Source organism: Microtus pennsylvanicus, chromosome X (genome assembly GCF_037038515.1).
Source record: "Microtus pennsylvanicus isolate mMicPen1 chromosome X, mMicPen1.hap1, whole genome shotgun sequence".
Classification (NCBI taxonomy): domain Eukaryota; kingdom Metazoa; phylum Chordata; class Mammalia; order Rodentia; family Cricetidae; genus Microtus; species Microtus pennsylvanicus.
In genome coordinates, this window is record NC_134601.1 from 87,403,095 (window position 1) to 87,429,535 (window position 26,441).

Below are 26,441 nucleotides of genomic sequence, written 5' to 3' on the forward strand. Positions count from 1 at the left end.
TGTGCATAGGCCCACATAATAGAGGGGTTTTTTATTACTTTTTGAAGAGAATGAATTCATACTGTCATAGATTATATAGAGCTGTTAATGCTCTGACCACTTGAGAAATCATATTACACCATGATGAGAACTAACAAAGCCAAACAAAATCTCTGGTCATTACCTAGGGTACAAGCAATTATTTGACACTACAGAATGCAAAGCAAGATTCCGCACGGCTGCCTTCACTGCACCCTGCTGAGGTTGTCCTTGGTGTGCACCATGTTGTCCTTTCGCTCTTCAGGCAGATTAGCCCATGTTCTGTCGGTTGCCATAGCCCCTGGGATGGGTGTCCTTCCAGTCATCCCACTCTCGCAGTCTGTGCAGAGTTTTCTCGTCACCCTCGTCATCCTTTTGTTCCTGATCTTCCTGTTGCTGAGCTGCTCTTTTCAAATCAGCTAGCACAGGAAAATGAGATAGACGGGAGAGAAATAGAAGAAAACCAAAAAAAAAAAAAAAACCAACATTAGGGGAGCTCAGCTTGGTTCTGAGCACAACCCCAGACAATGAGAACAGAGCACAGCTAGCTGCTCAGGGACGGCACGAGTGGGAAGAACATGTCTATTACCGAATATATTACATGCTATGCAATGGTAGCAAGTAAAGATGCCTCCAGAAGTTTCCAGAGAAACCAAGATCATAGAGGTGTCCTTCACTAACGGATTCTATTTCGGGAATCTTGCTAAATGACCAACAACCCCTTCATCAAAACAAAAACAAATAAATAACCCCCACAATCCTACCCACCAGCAACAATAAAAGCCCTAGAAACCTGAGATCACAGAAGTTAAGAAATATATATGATTTGTGAATTTCCAGAGATGTATGTAGCATTATAGGTAATGATTTCTCTACCAATTTGCTCCGTTCATTTCTTAAGGTTAAAGACATTAGGTATATGTATCTCCATAAGGGTTATGAGCACCAGGAGCCCTCAGAGGGCAGAAGATGCCCTGGAACTGGAGATACAAGTTGTTATGAGGCACCACGTGGGTGCCGGGAACTGAACCTGCTCCTGCAGACAAGAGCAGTGAGTGCTCTTAATTGTTGAGTCATCTTACTAGCCCCAACTTCCTTTATTATAGTCACACAATCTTTCCATGTATTTACTTTTCCTTGAATTTGGTAATGTTACAGAATTCTTACACTGTCAACCATGCTTAAGAATCAAATGAAAGAAATAGTTTCATGGACAGTCTCATCCACTCCGATATTTGACTTGAGTGTTTTTTGTAATTTCACATTCTTTGATAATTTTTTTAACAAGAGTTTGAATTTAATTGCTGTAGGTCTTCAGGTTTCCAGTAATTTTGCATTAAATAAACTTCCTCATATTTATCTCTGTTCACATCTCAATAATACAACACCCACAGGATTTTCTAAGAAAAATATGTATATTTTGGGCTGGTGAGATAGTTCAGTCAGTAAATGCTAGTTGCACAAGCATGAGGACCCGAGTTCAGATCCCCAGCACTGACACAACAATACATGACCCCATTTCCAGCACCGGGGAGGAGGACATGCAGATCTCTGGTGCTCATTGACAAGTCAGCCCAGTTCAGTTAGAGAGTCTGTCTCAAAAAAATAGACAGCAATTGAAGAAGACACTTGACACCTGATGTCAACCTCTGGTCTCTACTTAGATGCACATCCATGTACAAATCATACATACAAAGACACACACACACACACACACACACAAACGGAAACAGACATACACACACCAAAGTCATAATAACAGGGCGGTCGCATAGGCAGCGGCTGTGTGAAGCTGGGCTCAGGCAACATGTACTACAAGTTTAGCGGTTTCACGCAGAAGTTGGCTGGAGCTTGGGCTTCGGAAGCCTATAGTCTGCAGGGGTTAAAGCCAGTGGTTTCCACAGAAGCACCACCTATCATATTCACCAAAGTCATAATAACAAAATTAGCATAGTAATGACCTAAAAACGGATATATGAACCAAAGGAACACATAAGAGGAGATCCTAGAAGTAAATTCAAGAAGCTATGGCCAACCGATCTTCACCAAAGGCGCTAGGAACACACCCAGGGAACAGTTTTTGCAGGAAATGGTGTGGGAAAATTAGCTGTCTATATGCAGAAGAATGAAACTAGATCTCTATTGTTCAGTTACAAAAGACCTACTGAAAATAGTCAAATATCAGACTGAAAATATAAAATTACTAGAAGAAAACAGGAGAAATCACTTCAGACATTGGAAGAAGTAGGGGTTTTAAAACTGATTTGTTTTTCTATTTTATTTATTTAGTGTGCTTCTGAGGGGGAGGTTTGCCACAAAATGACAACTTGTGGGGGGTGTTTCTCTCCTTCCACCATGTAGGCTCTGGTGACAGAACTCAGGCCATCAGTCTTGTGTGGCAAATGCCTTCACCAGCTGAACCATCTTGGTGGCCTGCAAGGACTTTTAGATAAGACCTCCCCCTGACCCCTGCCTCAAGCATTGGAAACAAAACCAAAAATAGACAAATTGGATCACCTCAAACTACAATGAAAGGTTCTGCACAGAAAAAAAAAAATCAACAGTAAAGAGGCAACCTGCAAGTTTGGAGAAAAGCCTGCATCTAGTAAGGGGCATATATCCAGAATATACAATAGCAAACAAAACAAAACAAAACAAAAATAAAAACAAAGAAACCAAACCCTCCAAATAATATAATTTAAAAATGCGCACTAGACTTACTAGATTTAAGTAGACGTTTCTCTCAAGAAGACATACAAATAACCAATAAATATATGAAGAAATGGTTAACATTATTAGTTACTAGAAAAACGCAAGCCAGAAGTACAATAAGACTCAGTTTTACTTCAGTTAAAAAGCTTATGATCAGCAGGGCGGTGGTGGCTTAAATGCAGCACTCGGGAAGCAGAGGCAGGCAGATCTCTGTGAGTTCGAGGCTAGCCTGGTCTACAAGAGCTAGTTCCAGGACAGGCTCCAAACCCACAGAGAAACCCTGTCTCGAGAAAAAAGGAAAAAAAAAGAAAGCTTATAATCAAAAATGGAAAACATAAATTCTGGAAAGGATGTGGGGGAAAAAAGAACACTTGAACATTGTTGGCGGATTATAAATTAGTATTCTCACTGTGGGAAACAGTCGAGAAGCTACCTAAAAATGAAAAGCAGAACTACCATATCATCTAGCAATCTTGCTACTGGGCAAATACCCAAAAGAAATGACATCAGTCTGTCAAGGAGACATTAACCACTGTCATGTTCACTCACAGTAAAAAAAAAGGAATCAACCTAAGTGTCCATCATCTGAAGAATGGATAAGGAAAATGTGTTACAAGTACATGAGGGAATACTATTCAGAGACTTCAAAAGGATGAGCATCTTGTCATTTGAAGTGACATGGATGGAACTGGAGAGCATGAAATGAAATAAGCCGGCCATAGAAAGGAAAGTACTGCATGATCTTGCTCATACACGGAATCAAAAAGATTGATAGCAAAAACGTTGAGAGGAACACCGGTTACCAGAGGCTGGAAAGAGTACAGGAGCAGGAGGGATGGATGAAAGCATGGCCAATGGGTACTGAGTTACAGTTACACTGGAGGACCAGTTTTGGTATTCTATTGCATAGAATGGTAACCTTAAATTGTGCTAACTAATAAGAGCTATGGGAGGCCTGGAGGTTAAGCTCAGAGGAGAGTGCTTGTCTAGCATATGTGAAGCCCAAGGTTCCACCCCTAAGGCCACAAAAAGAGAAGAGAAAAGCTAGGACTTTGAATGTTTTCTTTTGGATATCTGCCCAGTAGTGGGACTGCTAGATCATATGATATTTCTATTTTTATTTTTTTAATTAAATAAAATGATGGTCGTGGAGACAGCTATGTTTATCTTGATTAAAAAACATTATACAATATATACATATACTGAAACACTGAATGACACCTGTAAGCTTATACATTTTTTTCCCTATGTCAATTAAGAATTCAGGAACAATTTGGTAAGAAAGGCTTGGTTGTTACATGTACTAGAGCTACTGATAACTGTTTTTGTATGGAGTGCAGGGGAATGAACCCAAAGCTTCATAAACACTGAGTGGGTGCTCTAACTGAGCTCCAACTGCAGCCTCCATTCTCTTCCTGTGGTCCCAGGGGAGGGGCAAACAGAGGGCACTGCACTTACTAAGCAGGAGTCTCTATCACCGAGCTACATCCCTGAGCCCCAATTATCTTTTCTGAAGCCAAACTGGCTAGCGGAATGGAAGTTTCCCGATCCTTCTCAACACATTATCTAACTTTATCTTGACTATTTCTCTTCAGAATTAGAAACAGCTATTTCTCTGGGACATTCAGCTTTCTTTTGATAGGAATTTTTTTCTTTTCTTTTGTTTTTGACAGAACCCCACTGTGGAGAGCAGGCTAGCCTTGACCTCATGTTGTCTTTACTTGCTGCTTCTGAGAGCTGGAATTCCAGGCCAATGCCACTGCATCAGGCTGGGAATGGTACTTCAGTGCCACAATTTAGACTAGCAGGTATGGTGACTACTAGGCCACTTTTTTTCTAGTCTTTTCTAGTCTTTGCTAAAGCAAAGGTCTGTGCATTTATTATAAAATATACATTTTTATGTGTTTATATCAGGATTACATACACCATTACTTGCTGTTAACTTCCTTTTTAAATTGAAAAATCCCTAGTCCTCAAAGACAGGACAGAGTAAGACTATCAGGCAATTACTCATCTGTACTCCCTTATATCGTACAGCCTTGAATAGTTAATTACACTAACATCGCCACCAGCGTAGTCACTGAGGGCTGTTGGGGCTCTTTGCATACACCTTTCTCATCTCCTCATTTTGAGACATAGTTGTATTACACGTTCATTCCTCCTTAGCTCCCACTTAGTACTGCTTCTGAGAATAACTGTCCTCCAGTCACCACCAATGGCTCCCACTACTGCGGTTGTCTGAATCTCATTTTCTAGCAAATTCTTCAGGGAGGGATCATGGGAATAGTAACTTTTAGTTCCTGGATTTAAAAAACCATCAGTACTCTTTATACTTAAGAGTTTTTATCAGATACAATATTCTTGGTCCTATTTTTTCCTCTTTGGGGATCTTAAATATTTGCTACTTTATTTTTTCACAGCATGAAGCATGTCATAGTTCACAGGTAAGCTAAGACTTTTTTCCCTCAGATGTAAATCATGTGCAAAATGTTGAGATGTCTACGACATTTAATTATTTAAAAAATTCATTTGAACTAGTCTTAGTCATTCTGGGTGAAATATTTCAGGAATATAATGTTTTTTATTTGTTTGGTTTTTATTTTTTCAGACAGGGTCTACACCCTGGAGGCTGGCCTTATACTTTCTATGTAGCCCAGGCTAGCCTCTGCCTCAGCCTGAATGACAGGCTTTCTTGTTTAGATAATCCCATCATCCATATGGCAGCTCTTTTTGCTGTTTTTAATATGTCATTTTATCCAAAATCCTCTTTATCAGTTTCTTTATAGTTTTCCTTGTTTAAAAAATATTTAAGCTATTTTTTTCGTACAATATTTTGATCATATTTTCTTCTCTTCCAACTCCTCATCATCTCTGTTTTGATTTTCGTCTTTTTGTTGTTGTTGATGTTCTTATTTTTTTTTCCTTTTTACCTGGTAAGACATTTTCGGTTTGGACTCATTTTTCTTTCCTTCTACTTCAGCTTTGCCAAGTCTCTCTACCCCATTTCAGATGGCTCCTCTGTAGTCAATGCAACTTTTCAAATAGTATTTTACAACCCATTCTATAATATTCTTTCATATTTGTTCATTTTTGTTTTGCTGTATTTTGTGTTGTGAGACAGGTCTCACCATAGCCAAGGCTGGCCTGGAACACTGGGATGCTGAGGATGGCTTTGTACCTAGTTGTTCCTACCCCCACATCCCAAGCGCTAGGGTCCCTCCTGCTTTTTGTTAGCCTAGCCTTCTGGAGTGTTTGCAAATATCTCTTTTAGCCCCTTAATTCTGTGTGGGATTTGATCTTGGTAATTTTCCTTTTAATTCTGAAATATAATATACATGTCCCACAACTCATCTACTTAAAAGTTATATTCAGAGCTCTCCGACCACAATCACAATGTGTTGCTAACTTCTATGTGAAGTTTTTCTGAACTTTTAGGGAGGCTTGTGATCAAGGTGGGTATCCAGTTTCCCAGGGGCTCCACTCTGCAGCTTTCCCCCACAGTGAAGTATGGCTTCTAGAATAGATACCCAGTCTGGTTCTCTCTCACTTTTACGTGACCCTTCTCTTTCTTCTCTCTGGCTCTTGTCCTCACAAATTTTGATTTTACTTGTAGCAACACAAAACAGAGCAAAACAAGAAAGAACAAGTCTGAAAGAACGCTTTAAAATGAGTTGGGAGACACTATTGTGTAGGGAGGGAGGCCCTGCCTTGCGAGACCAGGTGGCTTAATTCCAAGAGCTCATTAAGGGCTGGAACTCTACTCCTGCAGATTGTCTAATCATGCGTGCTTTTCATGTGCTTGGCATGAAAAGATGGCAGCCATCTCACCACATTGGCCTAGAGTTTACCGGACAGCTAAACCTTCCCTCCTTCCAAGTGCTGTTTCGAAACTGGCCTCACTGCTGTGGTTACTGACTACGCTACTTTGAAACTCATTATTCTTCGCTTTTCCAGGTAGTTAGCTCCTGGTGCCTGCAGCACAGACGCCAGTAACCTGCTCATATGCGCATAGATGACCTGCCTTTTCCTATCTTTACTTTGTGGGTCACAGGGATTCACTGTCATCTATCTGTGTTGTAGCGTTCAAGTTTATTTCGCATTTTAAGTATAAACATATGTAAAAAAGTAAAAGACAATGTGGATGCAGCCCAGTGAATAGTCACATACTTAACAGGCTCGTGTAACTGGTCCCCAGACAGAAATATGAAACACTAACTTTGCAGAAGCCCCTCAGGTCCAGCTGCATTTCTGATCCCCAACTAAAGGCAAGTACTATACTGGCTTTTAATCAGCACATACAACATGTTTCTCCTGTTTTGAACATCATGCGAATGAAATCACACTGTATACATGCTTTTGTATTTGGCCTTTCCACACACAATTAGGTGTGCGTCAGCCACACTTATCACTCCAGCTAGTTAACACAGCAGCTCATCATGTGAATCCTCCAAAACTTGCTTATCCATTCTGGAATGTACGGGCACCCAGGCATACTGTATCCACACTGGGCTATTAAAAACGATGCTATGGCTTCATATTTTATGGGCACATTGTCCCTTGGGTGTATACCAGTGGTTCTCAACCTGTGGGTCACGTCATCAGATATCCTGCATCTCCAATAGTCATAGCAGCAAAATGCAGCTATGGAAGCAGTAACGAAGTAACTGTATGGATGGGAGTCACCACAACATGAGAAACTGTATTAAAGGGTCGCAGTGTTAGGAAGGTTGAGAACAACTAGTCTACACTAAGAAGTGAGACCTTGGGGTCAGAGTAGTATGCCTATATTCAATCAACTTCTGTGGAACCACCATCAACTAACTCTCTTAGACCTCCCATCTTTCCTGTTTCCTTCAGTTGAGCTTACTTCTTGTTTCCTTTGCTCCCACCTTACTGAAGTAGGATCTCAGGTCGCTGGGTTCATTGTCTTTCCTCCCCAGCATTGCATTTTCAACATCATACATACTCCCCTCTGAGCACAGCTTCAATTGTATTCCTCCAATCCTGGAGCTCTTCCAGTGTAATTCTCCTTTGACTCATGGGTTATTTAAAGGCATGTTAATTCCTAGATATTTGGGGAACTCCCCAGGTATGTTATGGTCTAAGAACACATTCACTGTGATTTCGATTCTGAAAATCAGTTGAAAATTCTGATGGCCTCTATGTTGAATGTGTCATGTGTATTTGAAAATGTTTCTTTTGCTGTTGTTGGACATAGTTCTATAAATGCCAAATAGTGTATGGTGACTGACAGTGTCGATCAGATTTTTCTAGAGCCTTACTAGTACATAATTCTATAAATTACTAAAAAGGTATTAATATTTTCAATTGTGTAGGTCAGCTTCCCACTACTGACAATATAGCTGAAAATAAAATAATTGGAGCTGTTTTGACTCATTGCTCCAATTCTTCATAATTTGCCCCCGTAACTTTGGGTCCAAGGTGAGGTTGACCATCATGGTGAGGAGCATGTGTTGGAGCAAAGCTATTTGCTTCATGGTAGCCAGGGACCGGAGTGGGAGCATGAGAGAAGGGGCCCTCAAGGAGCTATTCCCTTCAACAAGGCCCCCACCCCCAAATTATGAACCTACCAATCGATTATTCCACTGATGGAAGTCAAAGACCCTGGGATCCATTCACTACCCAAAGCCCTACCCGTAGCACCGGAGATCATGCTTTCAACATGTGGAACTCAAAGCAGAACCCCAGTTGTGACTGTAGGTTTGTCTCTTTCTCCATTTGATTACTTTGGTCCTCCTGTGTCTGAAGCTTGTTAACAGGCACTTGCAGTTACAGTTCAAGTGTCTTCCTGGGCAACTGCCCCTTTCTTTTATCAGTCTGAAATGATCTTTTAAATTATCCTGTTCTCTTGAAATCGGCTTCATCTAGTATCACTGTAGTTACTGTTAATATGGCACATGGTTACAGTGCTTTTTCATTTTTGGTAATATTTAAATTTTTGTATTCTAAAATACACAATTTCCTATTAACAGTAGGCAGCTGTGCTAAGATCATTGATCCTTGATTTCTCGTTTGAAGGTTTGTTTTATTTACACTTAGGGTGTTCTGGGTTTGGCCACTTCAATAGATGAGTGCTGGCCGACTTTTTTCATTTATTTAAATGCCGGGATACGGAGATCTGCAGATCTTCTTTAGTGAAGTATTTAATTAAGATTTTTTTGGGTCATTTTTTTTTCATCTGGCTGTTCATTTTCTTAATATTGAATCTTAAGAGAATACTTTGGATAACAGTCCCTTAGCAGATCTATCTTTTAAAATACTTTGTATTAATCTATGGCTTGTCTTACTCTGTGTGTGTGTGTGTGTGTGTGTTGTGGAATGTACTGTGAAGGCCTCCTCCTTCTCTCCGTGTCTGGTCCAGTCTGCTGGCCATGTTCAGTCCACCACTTCTCCCCCTGCTCTAGACTCCTCTGGACAGCTGTGCTCCCTCCCCCACACAGTGACAAGAAACACCTTCGTCTCGACCACACCTTGGAGCATGTCTTCACTTTGTTTACTAGGGATACAATTTCCCATCTTCCCTGGGCACTTTAAGATGCTGTCTCTGGCTCCTGTTGTTTCTAATGGGAGATGAACAAGAGTTCCTGTTTTTGCTCTCTGGGTTCTTTATTTCCCGTGTGGGGAATATGCGTACCTGTACACAGAGACCAGAGGTTGACACCGAACATCTTCCTGAATTACTCCACCTTAGATATTTCAAAGAAAAGTCTCTCAATGACCATGGAATTCACCAATTTGACTAGCCTGGCTCACCGATGAGCTTTGGAGATCCTCCTGTCTGCCTCCCCAGCTCTGGAAGGACAGAGCATTCACCACCACACTGGGCTTTTTGAAAAACCTGCGTTTTAGGGGCTGACTCAGGTCCTCATGCCTGCATGGAAAGCACACATCCCCGTGCAGACACACATAACAAAAAATGTCTTTAAAATAAACAGTTTATTAATTCTCTGCCTGTGTATGTTTATGAGAGCATACATGTGAACTGATTTTCTCTCCACTATGGGTCCTGGGGATGAAAGTCAGGTTGTCAGCATGCACCTTTACCTGCGGGACCGTCTCAATGGCACAAGCCTACCTATTTTTACATACATATAGACCCATACAAACCTCCCGGATAAAAAGGTGCTGTAAGTGGAAATAGTTCAAAGCCTGCTCCATAGTGCTATACTGCTAAGCTGCGAGGTTCAGTGGGCTAAATGTAGTAAAGGCATTTTTTATATGTGTGTGGAGTGTACGCACACATGTGCATATACAGGCCAAAGGTCGATGGTGCTGCCCCAGCTCATATACTGGAGTAAGGTCCTTCATTTGAGCCCAGAGCTCGCTGTTTCAGCTAGTCTAGTTGACTAGCTTGTTCTGTGCCTCATGGAATGCTGAGACCAGCATATCCACCTAGGATTCCCATGGGTGCAAGGCATCTGACCTCCACTTCTCACGGTTCTGTGGCAGCAGCATTACCTGCTGAGCACCTCTCTAGCTCCTAAAGATATTTTGACAGGATAGTTTCAAGATACCACGGGTTAATCAAGATGTAGCCCTGTGGTAAGTTGAAGAGCATCTGGATTAGAGATTTGGAATTTCTGTCCTCTAGAGAATAGTAACTTTTAATTTTAGAAGACCATGAAACTGTTTGGAACCAACATGCCTGTTTATCTCTGTTGCATTGCTAATGGTTAAATTCTCTGGTTAATTAGGGCTCCCCCTGTGTGGGTCTCTTCTTTTTAGAACCTCTTTCATCACTTTGCAGTTGCTATGGTCACCTTAACTCAGTGTTCTCATTCCTCAGTCAGTAAGTCTACAGATTTCTATCTGACTTTTAGTTATGCTATGTAATGAAAGTGCAGCATACCCAGAAGTGAACAGCTTTAAAAAAGCCAAACAGGACACCTTTCAAATGGCCACTGCTTGTGTGTGCGTGTGCATGTGTGTGCGTGTGCATGTGTGTGCATGCGTGTGTGTGTGTTTGCACTACTGGAAAGAGCACTAACACTGGAAAGTTAAAGGCCTGAATTTAAATCAGAGCCTGGCCACTGTATTACTTAAGGCAGGCTAATTCACTTCTTACAGACCATTATCTCCATGGAGATTAGAATGCTTCCTTCACAAAATTAAGAGAGTCAACGAGACAAGGAAACTAAGGCTCAGAGGGTGGACAATGTCTCACCTGTTAAGTGGCGGGAAGTGAACTGATCACCCCACGCCTGTTTGCGACATTTTTCCTGCTACATAATACATACACACATTGCTCTTCCCTTTGCCCATCTTTCCCTTTCAAAGAATCCTCTGAGTACCTCCTATGATCTAACTACCAAACTGGGCAGCAAGAGCACAGAACATCAGAACTCCTGCTTTCCAGGCATTTTAAGTTCCCTTCATTCCTTCCAAGTGTGGCCTGCCCTCCAGTTTATGCATGCTTCTGGTCACTTTCTAAACACATGGAAGGAGTTACCCTTTTAAAAATATTTTGTTCAGTTTGTAAGTTTTGACTGCCCAGGGACCAGCATGATACCATCTGCTCTGCCATTACCACAAGTGGGCTTTTGATTTTGCTATCTGGCTGCTGTTCTCATGTCAGAACTGGAGATTGGAAGACAGTACTGCTGAGAATCATCTGCTGTTTGTTTCAATGGTGAAATGACATAGCCTAGGTGACTCTTGCCAGAATCTCCACTTAGACCACCTCTGCTCGGGTTCTAGCTGTGAAGGTGTAAGGAACCAGCAGTTAACCATCTTCCTCCCCCACTCCATACCTGATGTCGGCTTGGCTATCCCCCGGTCTGGTAATGCTCCGTACTTCTGATGCTGGTCATACCAGTCACTCACCGTCATGGTTGCCAGGCTTGGATAACCAGCTCCAAATACTCTGCAAAAACCACATTCCATTTAGAGAACAAAACAAACAGAGTAATATCGAACAGACTCTTCCCTCTTTAATGGCGAGACGGGTGCTTATGTCTTTCTCATTCCCCTACATGGAATCTTTTGGGGACCTGTACAATCTCCTCCAGCCATGCAGAAAAGGGGGCATCCATAAGGAAGCACTAAAGTCAAGAGCATTCATGAGATCGAGAGGGTAGATAGCCCAGGGTCATCTCCCGGTAGGCGATCCCAAGGGCCAGCACTCCACAATGACACAATTAGCAACTGACAGGGGCGGTTCTGAAATGTGGAGAGAGAATACTTTCCTGCAGCCCCATGGAACAGCGTCAATAATGCAGAATTAAATCACAGGCAGGCAGGTATGTCCTTCTGAGAGTTGCTCACGAAGGCAGGAAGAGTGTCAATAATAGGAAAAAACCATGGAGAGTATGCAATTCTGCATTCGAGTGACTGCTTTCTTTCTGCGTTACAGCGGCTTTTTAAAAACCTGATGTGAAGGGAATTCCTGAGGTCAGCCATGGAGAAAGGATCAGGAAGGCTCTTGGCCAAAAGAGCATCATTCACAGCCGAAGCCATGACTTTGAAAAAAAAAAACCACCCATGTCTGTTTTGTAATTTACCCGAGCATTGCATGGAACCCTCAAAACTGGGCTGCGAAGGCAGGACAGTCTGCAGCACTACCTACTTGGCCTGAGCCTTGTTCCGCGTGAGTATGAAGGGTTTCATTGGAGGCTTCTCTGGAAGAGATGAGTGAGAAGTTGATTCCTAAGAAGAAAATTAATTTTAGAGGCGCATTTGTCATTTTACCCATTTTATCACATAGGCTTTCAAGTCTTCTGGTGCTGAAAAAGCTCTGCACTCAAAACTCACTCCCTTTCTGCTGCGGGAGCTCCTTCTGCTTCTTCAGCCAATAGCCTTTAAGATACCAGTCCACTTGGGCGTGGTTTCTTCTGCTTTAAAATGCAGCAGTAGCCCTTCTCTCTCTTTCTCTCTCTCTTCCGGCTACTAGACTCTGTTCCTGGTCGCCAGAGGGCTGTTGTCTAGGACAGTGATCTGTAAGTTTTCCCTTTAAATACATAACCCCTTTATTAATCATAATTCCAAACTGGTGTGGGATTGCTTTGTGACTTACGTCTACACCTTTCTATTATGTGTCTTTGGTTTCCATGCATTTTTTTCTTGTGGGGGAGAGTTCCGCGTGAATGTCAGAGGATGGTTTGCAGGAGCCAGTTCTTCCTTTCCATCACGTGGCTTTTGGGGACAGACTCAGGTTATCAATCGTCTTGATGGCTCCTTTTATTTATCAGTCTTAAGAGGTATTAAATACTTTGCCAAAATGAGAGCGAGCTAGTCCTCTCAGGAAAAAAACCATTTGGTTTCAAAATAGGCCCATCCAAAGAAGGAAATTCTAAAGCCTACTGCTGTGTCCCACATATACCCCTGAGCTGTGTTCCTTCAGCCTGACCTTCTGTGGAAAAGAATTAAGACCTTTCTTCCAAAAGCCTTTGCAAATGTAATTATGCTGTTAATTTCTGAGACCCTCTAGTGTATTTTAGAGACTGATTCCTGTCTGTAAAGGGAGGAAGGGCAGACCAGCCGTTCTTATATAAAGGTATACAGACATGCTGGAAAAAAGTAAAGAGAAGGAGCCAGAGGCAGGCAGATCTTTGAGTTTGAGGCCAGATTGGTCTACAAAGTGAGTTCCAGGATAGCCAGGGCTGTTACACAGAGAAACCCTGCCTCGCAAGACAAAACAAAACAAAACAAAAAACAACTTAAAAAAAAACTTTAAAAAAAGGAAAAGTCTGGTTATGTAGAAGGTGCTCATTTGGTTTTCATGTATTGCTTCCAGAACCCAACTCAATACCACATGAGAAGTGGTTTAAAAAAACAAAACAAAACAGACAACCAAAATACATACACCCAGCAAGGCAGGGACAGGGAAGGACTCAGAAGAGCCTTAGCCTTGACATGCTAGAAAATCCCATGTGAAGGACCAAGCTGGTGTTTTCCTCAAGTGAGAGCTCCCAGGCTCACGAGGACAAGGCAAACTAAAAAGCTGCTGTGCCGAGGACCCGGATCAACTACTGTGGTGGCTGATCAAGTCAGCTCCTGTTGAATCCTGTACAGAGAGCAAGTGGCCACAAAGCATATACTCTTAAAGCAGCTCCGGGATGGGGGAGCACAAAGTTACTCTAAAGCTCTTCCACAAGATTGCTTAAAGTAGTCTTCTGGGCATTCTGCACATGAAGATGGCCCTGCTGCACTGGCTCCTACCTGGATGATCACCTAGTCTACAAGTGTGCAACTGGTCTACGAGTGTGCAACTGGTCTACGAGTGTGCAACTGGTCTACGAGTGTGCAACTGGTCTACGAGTGTGCAACTGGTCTACGAGTGTGCAACTGGTCTACGAGTGTGCAACTGGTCTACGAGTGTGCAACTGGTCTACGAGTGTGCAACTGGTCTACGAGTGTGCAATAAGTTCTAAGTCTTTCCCGGACCTAAACACATTCCCCACTCCTTTGCTTCATCTTCCTGGTTTCTTCCTCCTCTACTCCTCCACTTACTCTAATGCTGGCCTTTCCCTTCTCTCCAATAATTAAGTAGATTATAACGGCCCCTCCCTCCTTAGGCCTTCTTTCCACAGTCAAAATCAGTTCCAATTTGAAGGAAAAGTACTTCCTTGCTACCACCCAGTTACAACTAAGTGCCTTAGATTAGGGAGTACCAGGGACGGCTGCCATAAGGAAGCAGAAAGCTACCCTGGCGAACCATCAACCTTTCTCCACTTATCCTAAAGTCAACAATGTTTTTACGAAGACCTAGAAAGATGTAGTGTTTGCAGTGCTGAGGAATAAAATGAGGGCTCTGTCCATGCTAGACAAGTTCTCCATCACTGAGCTATTTTTCCAGTGTTTTCTAATTTTTGTTGTGAGACCTTTTGTTTTGTATCTCAAGTCACTCCTTTGGATTTGAACTCACTGTGTAGCTCAGTCAGACCTCAGACTTGGATCCTTCTGCCTCCAGTCTCCCGAGTAGCTGGGATTCTAAGTGCGCACCACTACATCCAGCTAAGGCCTTTGATTTGCGTTCACTCCTGCAGAATGTTCGAACTTCTGGTGGCAGCTTTCCATGGCTCTGTGGGCAAAGACAAGGCTTACCTCTCTTGGAGAGTCTTTTTCTTTCAGGATCTTTATTTCCTGGTCAATGCTTTCAATTTCTTCTAAGCTGATAGCAATCCACCTCCGAAGGTGAAGGAGGTGATATTCACGAACACGCTCATCATCTGCTTGACCACTTTCCACAGCAGATTTCAGTGCAGACAACCTATGCTCCACCTCCTTCTTCTGCTTGTATCTGTTCCACAGAAAAGCATCACCCATGAACTTACACATACAGATTTCCTCAAAAGAAGGCAACAGTAAGGTCTGCGTTTGCAGCTGTCCAGGCAGTATGTGTGCCAATTCCTACCTTGGAAATAGTCTACGATCTAGGAATAGATTCTATAATCCAGAGCCAGTCCCGAGATTACAAAGCAAGAGCGAGCCTAGGCACATCTTGATTTCAGTAAGCCCTGTCATTATCTTTCAGAATGAGATGCTCTAGTCATCCGGCCATATCAGTCCTCACTCTGCTGGATGCTCAGCGCCAGAGTGCTCCCTGTAAGTCCTCCACTTGGAAGATGAACCTTAGAGGTCACTGCTTACCTGCCACTGATGCAGGCCTTCTTATAAAACTGTGGAAAAGTTGGTCGGTCATCTTTTGTCTTTCATGCAAAACATTCCTGAGGTAGATCTTCTGACTCGTCTCTACCTAATTTTAAGCTTCAATGATCTTGACCGCCATTTTCCAGGATGCATTCTAGTACCCCCTCTAGCATTCATCTGTCAATTATCTCCAGAGTGTGGCGAGCACTTCTAGTACTGGGGACAGTTTGTAATAGAAGGCCCCTGCTTTCAAGCAGCTCTCATTCTAGTGGAGGAAGGTGGATCCAAGGGAACAGATGACAAGCTGGATGAGAATACACGCTATGGAGCAGTAAGAAGCAAGGTGAATGGAGAGGAAAACGGCATGGAAGCAGGCATGCTAGTATACCCAAGTGAGCAGAAGCCACCCTTCCAAAGAGAAGGCCTGAGCAAAGCCATCAAAAGAAGGCAGCGTTGTAGCGATCCTGATACTGAGAAGAGTAAGGGGAAAGCAAATGTGCAAGGAGAAGGAGCGTCTAGAATAGACAGAAAGCAGGGAAAAGAAGTAAGGTACCAGCACCTTAGGGAGACAGCAGCGCAAGTGGCAAGAGATGGATGCATTAAAATAGGAAACAGGCAATAGTTACTGATGTGTTGGATGTGAAGGCTTGCAACAGACAAGAACCAAGTAAAAATGCCATGGTTTCCAGAAGTCTATCAAAATCCCTCTGCCTGGAACCCCCACTCCTTACTTCCAGAATAGGAAGCTGTTCTTTGGGGGTACCTTGATAAGGTCTTAGCTTCAAGTCGATGGAGAGTTTAAGGTGAGGAGGGTGGTCTCTGAACTCCTCAAAGTTTATACAAACTCTACTCGGATGCATTCTCTTCTTCCCTTCCTCTGCATACATGTGTCTTCCTCTTCTCTCATCTCCTTATCCCCTTGCTCTCCTTTTCCATCTTATTTTGTCAAGAGGTTTGATCCCAAAGCCAAGGACCACTGCACTGTAGACACTGTTATAAAAACTTTTAGGCTCTTCTTTAACCCAACAAGAAAGCATCTTGTATGCTACAGCATCACCATATGTAGCCGTCTGGGTAAAACAATACAAAGGCCAATTCCTAGCTCAGGAATGCTACTACTACTACATTTACTTGAGATTGTTTACTTGGCTCCACAAACAGCTACTCATGTTCTTCCATGGAGGTGCCTATGTCATAGGAAAACGACACAGAAGGATCCTAGGAGGTCTACACTCCAGGGTGAATTCTGGGTGAGTCTAGTGGTCCTTTAAATAAAGTTGTTTGGCTTTTCTCCTTCTCCATGATCATTCATCACATGCATTCTGGTCCATTCCTTGCTTCTGGGACTTAGCTCTTTCCCATCCTTTAGACTCCTGGCTCTTCAGCACCTGTTCTTTTAGGCTAGTGGCTTAAAAACAACAAACACACAAACACACAGTAACACACAAAATCTTTTCTCTTAGATAAGGAACTTTCTTCAAATGAGAATTTGAATAGGACCCTAGTAAGTAATATACAAATAAAAATTTGTCTTGAAAAAAATTAGAGGAAGGCTCCCAACATAACTCACTGGTGGAACTCTAAGGCTCTGAAGGACAGACTGAAAACCACTGTCCTAGACTACATTAGTGTTCTAGACTCCCCAGGGTGGACCAACTTTTACCTTAGAATTCCTTAGCCCTGTAACCACCCTGACTTGGGCGATTCCTTGCGCTGTTTCCAAGCAGTTACAGTGCTAAGGAATTACAAATGTGTGGCAAATGGGGTACCACAAACATCAGACATGATTACCTTCTGCAGTTTCCATACCAGCATCACGTTTGCCTGGTGGCCAGGCAGTTATAACACCCATTTCCCTCTATCTTCAAATTTCTGCTTCACCCTTCCTCCAGTCCTCATCTTTCATTTCACCCTGGTTTCCTATCCATCTTGTCCCGATCCACTTCTTTCAGGACTCGCCGCCAGTTACCCGCCTTCCTTACTCATGGCTATGCATTTTCACTCTATTTTCTTCCCATCTTAGAATCGCCTTTCTGCAACCTTCCTTCCTTCCTTCCTTCCTTCCTTCCTTCCTTCCTTCCTTCCTTCCTTCCTTCCTTCCCAGTGACTACTCTTTTATGCTTGAGAAGGATCAGCACTAGAACTAGAAATCTGAAAACCCGAGTTTTACTTCTAGCCTGACCACTTACTAGCTATGTAATTCTGGTCAAGGCAATTTGAAAAGCACACCCCCATATCTGTATAATGTGGATCTACTTCATGGGGTTGTGATAGGAGCAAATGGAAAAATGTTCAAGAAAATTCTTTGTCAATAGCGATACAAACATCACTAGTAGATAAGCAAACAGCCTGGGGAGGGAATGGGAGCAGATAGCGCCCCATCTCTTAAGTAGTAGAATTTAGTTACACCAAGATGGTCTGATTCCAAAGAATCAGTTTTCATAATGCTATATTGCTTCCATCTTTTCAAATACTACTCTATCTTTCCAGGTACCCCAAGCTTTAACAATGATCAAATTACTGGGCTGGGCATCATGAAATACAATACAGTTGGAATACTAATACACTACTAGTCAAGGCTTCTGACCTTAAGAAGCTCCAAGTCTAGAGACTAAAATAATTATACTATGCTAAACAGCGTGACTAGGGATTAAAGTGTGTGTTAAGGGAGGTAGGGGTGTGTGTGGTTGTGGGTGTGTAGGGAGAGGCCTTAGAATTGTTGTAACATTTTGCCTCTGTAAATTCTTCTATTGGTACTTTGTTGCATCTCTTCTGATAGTTATTTTCTTCTTTTTCTCCCTTAGCCTGCCCCCAACACTTAATTCTTAGCTTTTTCTTCCCTATGTCTTTCCTTGGAAAACACATCTATATTCACCAAGGTAGTCAGCGCCTAAATTTTTTTGCATCAGTCACAACATAGACTCCCAAGTTTTGGTCACTATTTCCATATGTCTAGAGAAGAGGCCATCTAGTTGTCACTTACGAACCGAAATCCACTAAGCCTTATAGTCTGATTACTTACCCAGCTTCTTTCATTTCTGTTAAAAGAAGGGATGTGCTGTTACTCAACCACACTCATACTTAGTCCTGAAAGATGATTGAGAGTATGCACAGGGAAGCAGATATGAGAGAAGACATGCCATTCAGGTGTTTTATTTAGGACAGATTCAGCATCTAGAGTCATGGGCAGAAGGAGTTACAGAAAGGAAGAGTCTGAATAATTTGGGGTTTTGCTTGTTTGCCACATAGGAGATTGAGCCCAGGCCCTCGAGTATTCAAGGAAAGCACTCTATCATTTAGCTACCAAAATTTGCCCTGGGTAAGCTTTCTAGCCATATAAATGCTCCTTACAAAAGCAGTGTCTGTGATAGCTCTAAGTTCCCTTTTATCGCTTCATTCCAGCCCTACTGGTGACGTGTGGCCCAACTGTTTCCTTTCAGTATTCAGTGCACAGTCCTTCAAGCAGACCTGCTCACGAGAGCCTTCAGCTCAGACCAGAGCGCTAGCTACTTCCTGTGCACACTGCATTCTACTTCTGTTTGGGACAGGCTCATGTTCTTTCTCCTATTGGTCAACAGGAAACACTGGTGAAGGACTGGGCACACGCCAGGCCCTGTGCTAGGCACGCCACAGTGAACAAGAGAGAAATGGCTCCTCTCCCGAGGGAGCACACATTCTGAGAAGATGAGCTACATGCCACGAAGCAAACAAATGTGGAGGGAAGAGAAAATGATAGGCGCTAACTACTTAAAGTGACTGGTGTGGAAAGGGATCGCTGAAGAACAACATTCAAGCTGAGACCTAAACAACAAACAATCGGCCGTATGAAGAATAGTTAGTATAAAAAGAACAGCACGTACAAAGACGGAAGGAGCTGGTCTGTTCAAAGACCTGGATGGCAGTCAATATAGCTAGCGTCCAGTGAAAAGTGAAGAACGACACGTGATGAGACTGGAGAAACAGATGCCAGATTACACAGGGCCTTGGCTACTTAAGCTCGGGAGGTACTGAGGGCGTAGACCAAAGTGTGCTAGCGGAGATGGAAGACAACAGGAAAAGACATCTTCTGTTGCTAGAATTGACAGGCCTTGCTGATGGACTAGATGGCAAAATGCAAAAAAAAAGGTAGGTCTTGAAGTTACCTTCTAGGTTTCCTGCTTACACACCCAGCTGAATGGCAGTGTACTTACTGAAATAGTGATGAGCGGGTATTTGGGCACACTTGGAGTGAAAAGCCAGGCTTCGAGCTGGAGCTGTAGAGTGCTTCCCTAGTATGCATGAGGCCCTGGAATCAACCCCTAGCACCACAGCAGAAAAGGAGAAGAAAGAAACAGGAAAAGCTAGCACATGTGGAATTACCCATAAACGCTGTGAGAACCACGGTCAGAAGAGAGAGAGGATAGTTACAGGAGTCCAGGGGCATTAGTAGAAATGCAGCGTTGACAACTCACCTGTCACACAGTTTTTTTAAAAAAAAATGTTCAAAGATCAAGATTACATGCCAAAGAAATGTAAATCAAAATTGTATACCTTTTTCTATTTAACTAATTGAACTTTCTAGTGTTAACATCCAGGACTTGTGAAATGGGAAATACTTTAAGACTTCATTCTTGTGGAGGGCAATATTGTTGCCACACATCAAAAGTCTTAAAATATTCAAAGAGGAATCTATTCCAAGCAAACAGTAACCAAAGGAGTACAAATGTTTGTTCACAGCATCACTTAGAATCACACACACACATCAAAAACAAAACAAACAACAAGCAAAACCATACCCCCAAATGCAAGCTAACAAAACAAAACAGGATCTAAAAACTTGACAATAATAGTTTAAGTGATTATGGTACAGCTATAGAATAGAATATTACAAAACCATCAAATATGGCTTCAAATGACAGGGGAAATGCTCACAATATTAGTGTTTTAAAACCAGGATAAAAAGCTGCATTTACAGTATTGTTCATAATTTATTAACTAAAATAACTATATATCTGAACGAAAATACAGCAGAAAGTTAACAATGACATCTACGAATGCTAAGATTAAGGCTTATTTTTGATTTAAAAATGTTTTGCAAATTTTTCAACAATGTGTAGTATTGCTTTCACATTCAGGAAGTCTACAGCTTCTATTTTTAGAGATCTTTCATCTCCCAGGCCACTGTGTTCTGAACCTTTGCCTCATCCTCCCTCACCTCTCTCCATCTCTTCTGCTTTTTTCTGGGGGTAATTGTCGGGACACAAACGTCACTGCCTCAGCTTCTGATCTATGCCTATGGGCGGCCAGTCCACAGTGTCAGAGAGAGGGTTCTGGAATCCATTTTGTCTCAGTCTAGCCCACGGTTTTGAAAAATCATTCCCTGTGACTTAACTGTTCCCTACCTACATTGTATTACTTTTCATACCCTTAGCACCCGAACTTGAGAAATTCCAATTTTACTCTCCTCTGTTTTCTGTGTATTTCCGTGTGCACACGTGCCATGAATCAACACTGGTGCCTTTTGGGTGCCAGGCTGACTGTATTTACCAACTCACTGTCTGTGTCTACCACAATCAAAGCTGCGCGACTGCGCTGACTTTGGCTGGTTTTCTAACATCTAGAACAGTCCCCGGCATTCATGAAAGGCTTCATAACTATTTGTCAAATAGCCTAATTCTCAACCTTCTGAAGTCCAAGCCTGACCTCTCTGAGCTTCATTCTGTCGGACATTTCTACAGAGATGTCTTGTAGGTACTGCAAACTCAATATGCCACAGTACCGATTTTACACTCTCCCCATCCTGATTTACTTTATAACTTAAATTTATTTTTACGAAATATTTCAGAATTTCATACACACATACTGTGTATTTTGATCATATTCACCCCCAACTCCTCCCAGATTCACTCTAACTCCCCCTCCAACTCCTTGTCCTTTTATTTTTTATTTATAACCCAACTTTGCTGTCTATTTACTCATGGGAGCCAATTTCTGCTTCTTCACCATATTAAACTGGGACCATTGTTATTTAATTTCACATAGGACTGAACCTGAGGCTTAGATAGGCTAAATAACTTACCCCAAAGTCCAATGATCCGTAAGGAAAGCTGACACTCAAACCCAGAGCTCCGATTCTGTGATCTTACTTTTAACCACAAATATGTAACTCCACCTGACCGTGAATGCCTACTGTGCCAGCCACTGAGCTGCACTAAGAGCTTTATATGTATGTCTGTTAGTCTTCCATACAATAGTCTATGAAAGCGGACTTATTATCTCAATTTTAGACCTGGGGAAATGAAGTGATTTGCCCCAAATCCCGGAGTAACTAATGATGGAGCCGGGACTCAAACGCCCTCTCAAGCTTGCTCCTTCCCCATCACATCCCAAACTCTCTCTGATGTGAGCCCCACTCTTCTGCCCACTCCCCACCACCATTTTGCTCTAGCCTTATTTTGCTGCTTGGGAGGGGACGCTTTTTCTCTTTCCACACAGCCCCGCTCCAATACTGTTTATCTAATGCCTTTGTGGCTTGAATGACACCGTTACTTCGTTGGGCTAACCCCTCCTCTCTCCTTCCTCGGGCTAACATTTCCACCTCAGAACAGAAATCCCCTTTGCTGGGAGCCTGCTCTTCTCCCTTGTTCCCTGGACCTCTTTCTTCAGAGCGCCTATGCATCTCTCCTCGTACCATCTTATACTCGCATTGTTTCTATGCCACCTGCCCACACCAGAGCACAGTGATCACCCACATTCATACAAACACCCAAACAGGTTGCATCCCCAGTGCTTAACTTTGTTCTTAGACACTGAGCATTCACTGAATTTTTTTTTTTTTGGTTTTTTCGAGACAAGGTTTCTCTGTGGTTTTTGAGCCTGTCCTGGAACTAGCTCTTGTAGACCATCACTGAATTTTTTTAAATCTAAGAATAAACAATATTAAGGTCACACGATGCTCTACCAGGACTATAATTAAGGATATTACACATCTCAGCTTGTACTCCTGAAGAGAACTGCTCAATAAATAGAACAGAATACTTTCTATATCTGTGATATTTACCCCATACAGACAGCATATGTACGGACATGGAAAAAGTCAGGATATACTTTGCTAATCCCAAAGGTCAGTATAGTAAACACCGCTACTATCGGCAACTATAAGGTGTGTGCTGGGGGGTGTGGAAATCCTGCAGTTTAGGTATAACCCCCTCAACAATGGCAGAGGCTTCTCAAGACTCTGGAAAGTTTGCTTTTACCATGGCCTATGTTCAATAAAGAACCATGAGAATGGCATACACCATTCTGCAGTCCACACACACACACACAAACACATGCACCCCAACAGCACTGCAGCCCTCAAATTACAGTCATTGACCCACCTCTCTATTTTAGCCTGCCTTTGAGATGCCATAGCAACGAGATTTGGATAGGCCATGGAGGTGCTAGCAGTGTTATTTTCAGCTGAGTTATTCTTGGTTTGGGGTAGTTGAAACTCTGCCACATGATAGCAATGACACTGAGTTAAGAAATTTAGGAAGTGTTCTCGAGCCCGCTGCAAATGATCTAGACGCTTGCTGGGGTTGACTTGTTTCATGGTGAGAGCTCCTTGCAACGCTGGCACCATCAGGTACTTCAGGTCGGTGGAAGCAATCTCTTCCAAATCTTCATTGCGGCTGGAAAGAGCAAAGAGGAGGCCGTGAAGCCTGGCTGAGCATTAAACTGTGGCTCTTGCTTCTGGGGAAGAACAGAGTTTGCAGAGAGAAAACAGCATTGGCCAGATTAAAAGAAAGTGGCTGAGTTTGCATACCCAAGGCCGAGCAAAGTCAGCCGTACACTAGGGAGCATTGTCCTGGGATATTAACCATCTCAGAAGAGACGTGGACAATGAAAAGAATGCAGACAGAGTGAGCAAGCAAGAACCACGCGAGTTTAGCCTTAAAGGTCCTTTCCACCCAGGCGCAATGGCTCCACCCTTGCTAACCAATCATGCTCTGCGGTTACTACCCTCTCCCCCATACCTGAACAAATCAAGTTCCGATAACATTCCAGAAGCCTTCGCAAGGAGGTCCAGTCCTTTGGACACCTTATCCTGGATTGTCCGGGAGCCGGAGGGTTCAGTTGCTACTTCCACTTCCTCCAGAAGTTTTGTGCTGGTTTCGAAGAGCTCCGGAAGCCGCGGCAGCAGTAAGTCGTCTTCAGACGCTGCCATCTTGTGGGAGAAAGAAACCCGGAACAATTCTGACCGAAGTCAAAGGTAAACTCAGTAAAGAGCCCAAAAGGTCTCACGACACAGGAAACAGTACATCATTGGCCAATTGCTTGTTACCAAAGTGTCCCAAATGACTTCTGGGAGTAGTAGTTTACGGGCCATAGCAACCGTTTCTATGGACTCATTTTCAGCAGTCAGCCTGTTTTAAAGTTGTAGAAGCTGTTTTACTGAAGATGGGCTTGAGGAGGCCAGAAGTGGACTAACAAGTTCCCAGGACTCTGAGACCCTGGAGTGGCGGGGTTGAATTCCGAGCGCTAGCCAGCGTGAGAGGGCGACCGTGGGTGCGGTGCGGGTTGGGTCAGCTGCCGGCCTTTCCTCGCAAGTCAAGTCGGTCCCCAAATAGAGTCCCGGCACCCAGGGGCCACTCTCTTGGTTCGCGGGTTTGCTTGCCCTAGCTGGCGCCTGCTCCCTTCCGTCTTCCGTCCCCACCACTCTTGCTTGCTCCCAACCAATCCTCACCCACCGGTTCCCCTTCCCGCCTCTGTCCCCACACACTCGGATGCTCTTTGGGGCGGCACCCTATGAGGCCTCTCTCTTTGATCCCGAAAGTTTGGAAACTTGCAACTCCCACCTGCCAACAGCCGGCTGCCTTTCTTTCTTGTCACTTTCTTCTGAAGTCACACTTTACTTCTGGCAATCGTTAACTCTTGTTCCCCGTGCTCCGTGCCTTTCAGCCAAGCCGACAGGTTTTTTTCTGTGCATGCATACAGCACGGATCACCTGCATTAGTAGCTAGTGATTTACAAATCTACCTGACCAGAATGAATCGGATATGTTCTAGTTGGCTCGAGTACTAAGTTACCCAGAGTCATCATGATACGATTAGAAAATAAAGTGATCTCTTTGCAAAGCGGAATTGCAGAATGGCGCTGTTTATTAGGTGGCCACCTAGTGCTTAGATGTGGCTATTTTAAATTGAGATGTGTTGTAAAAAGTAAACTATACCTCAATGTCATAATCAAAACATGTAAAATATCTTAACATTTTGGCTACATGTTGAATGACAATATTTTTTGAGACAAGGTCTCATGTAATCCAGGCTGGCCTTGAAGGAGGATGACCTTTAACCTCTGATCCCATGTGCTGAGGTTATAAGAGTGTGACACCGTATTCCGTTTGTGTGATGCTGGGGGTCAAACCTACACAACTTACACCTGCATCTTTGCCAAGCATCCTACCAACTGAACTGCACTCCCAGTGCCCCACCCCAATAATATATATTTGGATATTCAGTTATGCATTCTTAAAAATAAATTTGTTTATTTTTCAAAATGCGTGACAACTAGTTTCTTTCTTTCTTCCTTCCTTCTTTCCTTCCTTTCTTTTGAAACATGTTCTCAAACTTGCTATATAGACAAGGATGATATGGAACTTCTGATCTTCGGTTTCCACCTCTTGAGTGATGCTAATACCTTCCTACTGGTGCAGAGTACAGTCATACCTGGTTTATTTGGTGCTGGGGATTGAACATAGAACCTTGTGTCTACTACATTCCTGGTCCAATATATTTAAAGTAAATATATTATACATCTATTATTGTTAATTATTGAACGTGTGCCTGTAATGTACATGTGTTTAGGCACACATGCCAGGTCACATGTGCTGAGGTCAGAGGGCAGCTTTGGAGAGTCCGTTCTCTCTTTTCACCTTCGCGTGGATTCCAGGATCAAACTCAGGTTGCCAGGCTTGTGCAGCAAGTGCCATTATCTGCCATCTGGCTGGGTAGAAATTTTAAGTTACATTTGTGGCTCTCATGTTCCTGTCATACCTCATCGATGTAAAATAGAGCTCCAGAGCTTTGAAGGAAAGCATGTCTTTGCTTTGAGCAAATAGTTCTAAGTACATATTGATTAAGTTCAGGCACTCTCTGAGTTGTCCTAGGAGATTTAAGTTAAATAGAAGACACACTGTCTGCCCCTAAAATAAGCCTTTTAAACTAAATATGGATGAAAAGGGATTCTTTTTCATATAAAAATAACTAGAGGAGAATGTAGGGCAGTACTGCAACCAAGACATGACAAATCACTCCACGCTTCCAGATAGTTCATTCTGAAGGCTTCTTTTAATTTTTTTCAACTTTATTTATTTTGGGGGGCACATATGTTATGTTGCAAGTGCGCGCGCGCACACACACACACGCGTGTGTGTGTAGGTCAGGACAATTTGGGGGAGTGATTTCTTTCCACTATGTGGGTCTTGGGGATTAAACTCAGGTCGGCAGACTTGAGAGCAAACACCTTTACCCATTGAGCCGTCTCACTGGCCCTACAGATGGCTTCTTAGATAAGACTTACAGTCAGGATTTGGAAGTAGGGAGCCTCAAAAATCAGGAAAAAATCTACATAGAAAATAGGTGACTCAACCAACCCATTTGTGACAAAGCTAATGCCTTCTGAGTTCAAATGTTTCTACTCGTCAGCCTTCAGTTGGGATGGAAAAAGGGGGAGAGATGACTCAGCAGTTAAGAACATTTCCTGCTCTTCCAGAAGACTCGAACTTAGTTCCTAGTACCCATGTCAGGTGGCTCACAACTTCCTGTAACTCCAGCTCCAGATTACCAAATGCTCCCTCTTCCCGATTTCACGTGCACTGCACACACCTGGCACACATGTGCGTGCACGCGCGTGCGTGCACGCGCACGCACGCGCGCGCGCACACACACACAAATAAAAGAATAAAGATAGAGAAAGCTTTTCACGTGAGATGAACGAATTGGCAACAGTGCTTTGCGAGAGTGAGAGGGAACCAGGGCCTAAGTAGAGGCTGAAAAGGTTACCCAGTCCAATGAGACTAACAACCCTCCCTTGCCAAGGCAGAGGGATACACTTGTGAATTTCCCAGGTGATTTTCTGAT

At 43.0% G+C, this 26,441-nt stretch overlaps 1 protein-coding gene and 1 pseudogene across 2 annotated transcripts; one reads left to right on the forward strand and one right to left on the reverse strand.

Annotated features, from left to right (window-relative positions):
• Positions 1-23,563, reverse strand: Igbp1 (immunoglobulin binding protein 1). Of its 2 annotated transcripts, none has more exons than XR_012908897.1 (6): positions 23,337-23,563; positions 22,698-22,991; positions 14,794-14,989; positions 12,317-12,396; positions 11,502-12,118; positions 1-437 (listed from the first exon to the last, which is right to left on the reverse strand). XR_012908897.1 is itself a non-coding variant. In XM_075956584.1 (6 exons), the coding sequence occupies exons 1-6, from the start codon at positions 23,525-23,527 to the stop codon at positions 289-291; spliced, it is 1,023 nt and encodes a 340-aa protein (XP_075812699.1). In that variant the 5' UTR covers positions 23,528-23,559; the 3' UTR covers positions 1-288. The 2 variants fall into 2 exon arrangements, 1 of the variants encoding a protein (XP_075812699.1); XM_075956584.1 differs by having other exon boundaries at positions 11,502-11,614; positions 23,337-23,559.
• LOC142841594 (cytochrome c oxidase subunit 7A2-like, mitochondrial pseudogene) lies at positions 1,786-6,723 on the forward strand (annotated as a pseudogene).
• Positions 23,564-26,441: the final 2,878 nt, after the last annotated feature.

Excerpts from the sequence above, each read along its gene's own strand:
- Igbp1 (XM_075956584.1), bottom strand. The coding sequence starts at position 23,527 with ATGGCAGCGTCTGAAGACGACTTACTGCTGCCGCGGCTTCCGGAGCTC. Across the intron at positions 14,990-22,697 it reads AGGCAGGCTAAAATAGAGAG|ATACAAGCAGAAGAAGGAGG; the intron begins GTGGGTCAATGA and ends TCTGTGGAACAG. Across the intron at positions 438-11,501 it reads GATAGCCAAGCCGACATCAG|CTGATTTGAAAAGAGCAGCT; the intron begins GTATGGAGTGGG and ends TTCCTGTGCTAG.